The 8305-nt window shown below is 34.9% G+C and overlaps 1 protein-coding gene across 3 annotated transcripts; it reads right to left on the minus strand.

Annotated features, from left to right (window-relative positions):
• Positions 1-356: 356 nt before the first annotated feature.
• Positions 357-5560, minus strand: LOC117111853. 3 transcript variants are annotated; one of them, XM_033254864.1, is made up of 3 exons: positions 4877-5560; positions 3196-3850; positions 357-2611 (listed from the first exon to the last, which is right to left on the minus strand). In XM_033254864.1, the coding sequence occupies exons 1-3, from the start codon at positions 5366-5368 to the stop codon at positions 2451-2453; spliced, it is 1308 nt and encodes a 435-aa protein (XP_033110755.1). In that variant the 5' UTR covers positions 5369-5560; the 3' UTR covers positions 357-2450. The 3 variants fall into 3 exon arrangements, with proteins under 3 accessions (XP_033110755.1, XP_033110752.1, XP_033110753.1); XM_033254861.1 differs by having other exon boundaries at positions 3196-5548; XM_033254862.1 differs by having other exon boundaries at positions 3243-5543.
• Between the last annotated feature and the right edge of the window lie 2745 nt (positions 5561-8305).

The raw sequence follows: 8305 nt of genomic DNA on the forward strand, positions 1-8305 counted from the left end.
CTGCAGTAATGCTATACATATTGGAACGAAACTAATTTGCAGTTAAAATATTAGCAAAATAATAATAGTAAATAATAGTTCATGTAAAGACATGAAATAATAGTTTCATTACATTTAAATCTTTGATCGTTATTGTACATAAAATTCCAGTTGCATGTAAACTTTTTTGTTTGAACTTTTAAAACAGACGAGTATGCCTAAATATGATGTTATTTATTCCATCTTCAAAAAAAAAAAATTATTCTACCATCTTAAGCCTTGTAGGCCTACTCACTGCGTCGTACGACAGAAACCCCGCTCCCTGACGCAATGCGACAGGGAGATGTAACAACAGATAATGAAGAATACACAGGAAATACAGAATGAGGGCGCTATTAATGCAGATATTTGTCATATAACAGTGTATAGTAAGCCAATTTGGAACCTGGTATAGTAAAAAAAAATCGACAATGTAACATAATCTTAAATGAATAAAGTATGCCGTGTTTAATGAGTTTTAAGCACAATAAGACTACAAACTACAATCAAACATGTTGATCAATCAATCAATCAAACAGTCAATCAATTTATCTATTGATTTCTTTTTTAAATTCCGGAGAAGATGAGTAGGCCTATATATGACTCTATTACAATAACAGCATAATGTTCATAAAAGTGTCCACACTATCTACATTACAATAATTATATTATTTACAGTAATCTAATTCTACAGCCTTCAGTTAAGTGTAATTTAACACCTAACGAGTTGCAAGTATACTACACTCTATAAAATATATTATATTATGTTGAACAAAACTATAATTACTTAACATTTGTCAGCCAAATGTGATGTACATAATAGCCAATTATGGTTAACAGTGTAGTAGGCCTTTACATTGTTTATTGATGATAATAATAAGTATTGTGTGTAGGCCTACATTAAAATTATGAATTACGTTTGTCAACTCTATTCAAAATAAGTATTTGGCTAAATCGTAAAAGAAAACGACATTGTCTTAGAAACAAAAACCATAAAACTATAAGAGCACACCACAGTGTCAATTATATTTTGTATGGATATTATTTTGTTAATCGTATTTGTATTTGTATTTCAAAAATCCAACACTGTAAACACCAATAACAAGATGAACATAAATATATAAGAACATAAATTTTAAAATAGCAGAACATTACACAATAATTATCAAAAGTCTTAAAGATTAACTTCAAAGTCTATATAGATATTTAGACATAACATTGTTTACCAATTAAACTAACTACTTCGTGTACAATACGCTTCAAATTTGAAAAATTTCAATTAAAAATAATCCGATTCAGGTTTAATTTCACTGTAAATGTTGAACAACACAATTCAGTTGCAATGTGTTATTGTGTGATCATAAAGATTATTGATCCCAATCAAGTTTAGAAAAAAATGTAATTCTACTGGAGTAGAACATTAATAGAATGTGTTGATAATGATGTTGATTCCATTAGATTTGTTTAGTCATCTAGGGGCGATATTCGAGGAAAAAATTCACTTCTCGGGGCATTTATGGGGTGGGGATGCACATTTATTCAAAGCAGGGCGTTTATTCGAATAAATACGGTATTTAAAAACAAATTTATTATTAACTTTTCTTTTACTGCCTGGAGGGTTGGCGTTAACCTACTATGCCTAGTATTTCCATATTATCATTTTGCATATTAAAGCATTCTCTCAAGGTTTTCTCGCTCTTTAGGGAGCGTTTTAATAATACCCTATGGCAAATTCAAACAGTTTGATCAATTCAAAATTAATTAGCTTATAATACAAAAAATAATTTCCGAGAATAATCTTCTGCCTCTCCCACCACCGTCAGGAAGTTAAAAAAAAAAAACCACAAACACACAAAAAGTATTTTCTCTCCCTGCATGGTCTTCAGATTTTTTTTTCTTTTTCTTCAAACATTTGACATTTCAAGTGCAACGTCTTACCTTAATCAACAACAACATCAAATAATGTGTGCCATTTGAGATCATTAGATACCAGTACTTCAAATTACGTTAAAGATTCAACCCTCCACCCCCCCCCCCAAAAAAATGTACACTAATTATTTTAATCTAGTTCTTTTAATAATTGCTCTATTTATGTGAATATTATTTAATTACAGCGAACTATCCAGAAGAAACTGCTAATTTAAATGTAATGTGGGCGGACGCTGCATTGCAAAATAAATTATTAAATTTCTCTGTAAAACGTTTGAAATAAAGATTTTAGGCCTATTATCAAATTGCGATTTGTTTGATAAGGAATTAGGTCTGAAACAGCCGTTTGGAGGGCAATACATGAAACCGTTTGTGTCGAAATAATTTTTATTAGAAAGCAACTGCAACAACTATATTGTCACTGATGCAGCGGTTTATTTGTTAAATTATATACAGCATATAGTATATAATATAAATCCAGATAGCCGTCAAACACTGTTAAATTATATATCAATATTCAAAGAAAGGTAAATACAGAGTTCGAATAGCGGACATGACACCACATCGTGTAGTTGTGAAATTAAATGCCTTTCACGGGATTCGACCTGCGACCTCTCGCTGTCAAGGCGAGTGTCATAACCATTAGTCCACAGAGGCTTCATGGCTGAATAGATTCAAAAGACCGTCAAGTACATTCTATTACATTTACACAATAAGTACTGCTAGAAATAAATAGCAACAAATAATATAAATCAAGATAGCCGTTACACCGTTAAATATAAATCTTCCAAAAAGGTAAATACAGTGTTCAAATAAAGGACATAAAGACCTCAACGAATGTCAAGCTTCCTATAAATAAATACATTGTATAATAAAATGCCTCTGACGTGATTCGAAGTATATACATATATAATTTCATTTACTAATTTAATTTGGTGTTTCAATGTGTTCCATATGTGTTTTATCCAATATATATATATATATATATATCAATCATGTTCTATCATGTCCTTATTAAACACTGTATATGTACCTTTGATGATTTATATTATATTTATTAATGCGTGCCCACCTATGTTTCAAACCATGAATATAATATAGCGTAACAGTAATGGAACTCAAATACGTAAGATGTTGACTTATGTATGTAATGTATGTATGTGTGCGGGGGGGGGGGTTGTGTGTTTGTTCATGTTCAAACATTAACAGTTGGATTGCCCTCTTCATTAATACCTAGCCTAGCCTTACCGACTCTATTGTATTCATTACGTTCTGCGTACTCAAATACAACATACCAAATACGGCGCTGTTTTGCTTCTTGTCTTGTGGCATATTCTTGTGTTGTGAAAGCAATTGATATCAACTTTGGAAAGGCTCCCAGTGCCAAAGTTAGCATTGACTTTGTTACCTGTGTGAATTCATTATACTCGTGAGTCGAGATGATTGTATAGAGTGCTACTGCAAAGAATAAGCCTACAACCACATTCCACGACACAATCTTCGCCACCTGAACGCTCCTCTTTTTACAGTTGTTGACAACGTGAAATAAAAGGTCTTCCGGTAAATTAGGAATCAATTCTGTGTAGATGACTAGTGGATTTTGCAACGGGATATCTGTTCTCATCCTAAGTAAAGTGTTTCTTTGCAAATTCGGATCGCGGTTAACCTCATTAAAATCTTCACCATCATGACCGGCTTGCCATGACTCTCCGGCATCAACTATGGTGCGCCAAACGTTTGCGTAACAATCGTAATATTTCTGAAAACCGTCAATAACGTACATACCAAATAATAATGCTGTAATAACCTGTAACACGATTACTTCATTCTCGCCGTAGTTAGTAACTATACCTATAGTTGTCAGGACGATTATTTGCATCATGATAATTACAATGATCACCAACTGTAAACAAAGGGTTCCGACAAAAATTGTAAACAAAATGGCGAGAAAGAGTTTAACCAGCAATAAAATACACTCTTTATATAGTTTTCGTTCTGCAGAATTGGTGTAAAAATTTAATATGGATTTGATGAAAGAAGTTGCTGGAGCTGAGATTAAGAACACTGCTGGAAACGCACAACTTAACCATCGACCAAATGTAATGATAACATCTATGATTAATAATAATAGGCGACAGATTATGGACCTGTTTCGCGACGTGCTACTAAATTGCCTCTCATTCCACAATCGACAACTAGTAACAAGAGTCAATCGATTAAGTGCTTGGCGATACATACACGTGTATTGGTTGTTTTCGAAGTCTAAACCACAGTCAGATTCGTCGTTAAAAACAGACAGCGATTGTGGGAAAAAAACCACAATGAAGAGCGATAAAATTTGCAATACGCGTAGCATAAGACGATAAGTGATAACATAGTGTAGGCTTACGTTTTCATGGTAATACACATTCAAATAATTTTTTGTTGATTTGTCATCGCCAAATATTTCAAGTAGTATTAATGCACTTATAACCAGTGTAAGAAAAATAAAAATTCGAATACTTCGAATGATTCTATTTGCGTTTCCCCAATGAAAGAGTGTGTATCTTGTGCCAAGCGGTAGTGGTGAATTTAAAGCCAATCTTGGTACATGTTCCTCTACTTCCTGCCTCAAAATGGCTTCATTGCTAACGTAAGCAGGCCTACTAGTAATAATATCGGAGGGTTTACGATGGGGGTTCATCAAAAACACACCAATTAGCAAGGGGCTAAATAGCATCACAAACAAACTTATTGCAGTAATAACCTCATTCCAAATGAAGTTATTGATCTTTACTTTGCAAATCTTAGGCCTATCTAACAATGTAAAGCATGAATAGTGACTTCCTTGCATAGCGTAGTAAAAATAGCTGTAAGCTAGGTTAAGAAGGTGGTTATTGAATAATGTAAGATTTAAATGTCGGAAACAAATTCGATCGTGTTCACTTACATTTCTTATTAGCGTTTGCATTGCCAACATAACTTCCTTGTAATCATTGAAACAATCGCGAATGGTTGCATTTGTAAACGTGATATCTACATTTGTTTCCTCGAATATTAATGTTCCCAATGACAAGTATTCATAATTGACTGGATACGACACGATTTTTGCCCCTACTCTATCGTTGACCCATACGAATGTAGATAGATCAACCTCACCAGGAGAACGACTAGTCAGCATTTTCTCCAGTATTAATCTTGTGTTAAATTTGACTACAGAGATATGAGACTGCCTTGCATTGTTAACTAATTGATCGCTGGATATAAGTCTCCCGTCAGTTGTGTGTATTACTAGATTTCGATTGCAAGTTATGTTGGTGGAAATCGGAAAACATAACTGCTCTGTATGGATTTCATCAGCCATGTTGCTGAAAGGTGCACAAATGCTGTTGGTACAGAACATCATAAGTACAATAGTGAGTGACCAGCAGTGTGACTCCATTGTAAACACTATTTCTATATGCCTAATTTCAAGCTTAAACGTTGTATCGATAACTCATGCACACTGAGTATTGCAGTATGTAAAATAATTGTCCATACCTGTTAGATTAGACTATAAAGGTAAGTATCACGAGTTGTGCTTAAAATAACTTAGGTAATTTTACGTAGGCCTTAGGCCTATTTATAAATAGTTGGAATTTCCGACAATATGTACCTTCCGTGTTTAGCCTTAAAGTACTAAGCCTATATTGCCTATAGGCCGGCCTTTTGTGTGAATAAATGTAAACATTTGATTTATTATGAATTATGATATTTGGTATAAGGTTATAAAAATAAATCAATTAAAATAATGAAAATTTCGGATTCCTGAGAAGAGAAAATGTCTTTGGACGACCCATATGGAGATCTTTATGGGTACCATATGTGCAATCCTTGAGGAAACCTCCGGATTCTGCACCCAAGTTCCATGTGGGACCCATATGATTTAGCCCACATAGCCCAGATATAACCCATTTGGGGCCCACATGGAACCCACATTAATTTGTATGTGGGTGGCATATAGGTTTCCCATATGGGACCTATATTTTCTGACCCATATGGGTACCATATGTGCTATCCTTGAGAAAACCTCCAGATTCTGCACCCAAGATCCATGTGGGCCCATCTGATTTAGCCCATAGCCCAGATATAACCCATTTGGGGACCATATGGAATCCACGTGCATTTTTACAGGGGTTTGCCATATGGGACCTATATTTCCCGACCCATATGGGTACCATATTGGCTATCCTTGAGGAAACCTCCAGATTCTGCACCCAAGCCCCATGTGGGGCCCATGTGGTTTAACCCATAGCCCAGGTATATCCCATTTGCGGACCATATGGAACCTATATTTCCCAACCCATGGGTATGGTATGGACTAGCCCTTAAGGCACCCTCCAGATTCTGCACCTAAGCCCCATGTGGGGCCCATATCTTTCAGAGAACCCATATGGGGCCAACATGGTACCCTTATGCATTTGTACATGGGTGGCATATGGGATTCTCACATGGTACCCATATGCAATTGCACATGGGTGGTATATGGGGCCCTTTATTTTCTGGCCCATATGGATGTAATATGGGTTTGCCCATATGGGGCCCCTCGTATTCTCCACCAAAGCCCCATGTGGTACCCATTGCAACTGCAAATGGGTGGTATATACGTGTCCCATATGCGAGGCCCATATTTTCTTGCTCGTATGGATGGCATATTGGTTTGCCCATATGGGAGCCTGTGTGGTTTAGCTGACATGGCCCAGAGAGAACAAATATGAAGGCCACACAATTCTGACTTAGCTTCTAACTCTGGTTTCAATATTGGCTGAGTCGATGACCACGAGCTAGGTGTACATTTCAACAAATTACTGTACTCCTTTTCTGAAAACTTTTCAATTGCACGTAGAGTACAAAGTATTTTTACTCCAATGATTAAACAAAACGGTTATTTCATTTTAACACATCAATCATTTTATTTATTTTGTAGAAAAAAACAATATTTTCAATTGCAAATACAAAATACTGTAGTGGTAAATGAAATCAAAATTTCTTAATGTCCCTAATAACTTTACAATTCAATTTCTCCAGCTCCTTGGAAAGTAAGAGTATTCCATCATTTTGATCGCATTGGGAATATCACATATTTAACATTTTTACAGATTATGAATATCCTCAAATTGATAGGGTCCATGTATCAATAAGAATCGTCAATAGTTTCACCATGAATCGTAGTAACAGACAGTACGAATGCCTTTTTCACAAAGGTTAGTAAGAAGGTATTCAATCGCCTCCTTTTTTTTCACATCTAGTTGCATCCTCGCATTTCAGAATTCTGCAAACTGGCCCTGAGAAAAAAGAAAGAAAAAGACCTAAAAATAATAGCTTTTAAGATTTACTCACTTTAGATTTAACAAATAAAAAAAAGGCATGCAACACAAATAAAATTTTGAAAATTAGTGTTTTCATTGACTTTGGTTTTTGTGCAAATTTTCTATAGGTTTGAACTATTGATATAGGTGACATGTCTCCTAACCCCTTTGGGATTACGCACAATCATCACAGCATATTTATGACAAATTATTACATTTTTATGCATTAGAAGTGTGAAGTGAATGTGAATAAGAAGATCTAATTTTAATTACGATGAAGTATTTTTACTGGGCTTCAACGTTCAATTTACCCAGTATCGCATCACAAAATGTGGCAGGTTTTACGCTAATTGCGAAGCACTTCCACAATTGCATCACAGATAAATGCAGCGCAATTATTTGCCTAGAATTAACCACACAATTTTCAGCAAGGCCTTGTAATGTTGTTCTTATTGTTATGTCATAGTGATAATTCACAGTACTGGAATGATGTACGAATCTATCGGGCTTGTTGAACAACGTAACATTTAATGCAATATGGTTAACCACAAATCCTTGTCTAGGCATTACAAGGCGAGCGTAGCAACACTCGTATGAAGCGCCATAGGCGTATCATCACAGCCTCCTCTTTAGTAATTAACTCATAACATAACAAAATACATTTATTATTGACACTGAATTGGTAACAGTCAGTGTACGTTTTATTTATTTATTTATTTAAATCATTGATTACTAGTTGATGAGTACTTTTTAGTTCCTATGCATGTAATGCAATAGGAACTATTGTAATCACTCTTGCTATTTCCTATGTTTTTTATTGTGTGTAGTGTGTATGTGTGTGTGTAGACATTTATGCAAATGCGCATGCGTCAAAGAAAAGTTTTCCGACATTTTGTTTTACATCGCGTGTGTACGTGTGTGTGTAGACATTTATGCAAATGCGCATGCGTCAAAGAAAAGTTTTCCGACATTTTGTTTTACATCGCGATGCGAAGATCGATGTGAAGTTTCTGCAGAGTTCAGTCAGGGCT

Source organism: Anneissia japonica, unplaced genomic scaffold (genome assembly GCF_011630105.1).
Source record: "Anneissia japonica isolate Jap-2015-1 unplaced genomic scaffold, ASM1163010v1 scaffold1203_len951721_cov167, whole genome shotgun sequence".
NCBI lineage: Eukaryota > Metazoa > Echinodermata > Crinoidea > Comatulida > Comatulidae > Anneissia > Anneissia japonica.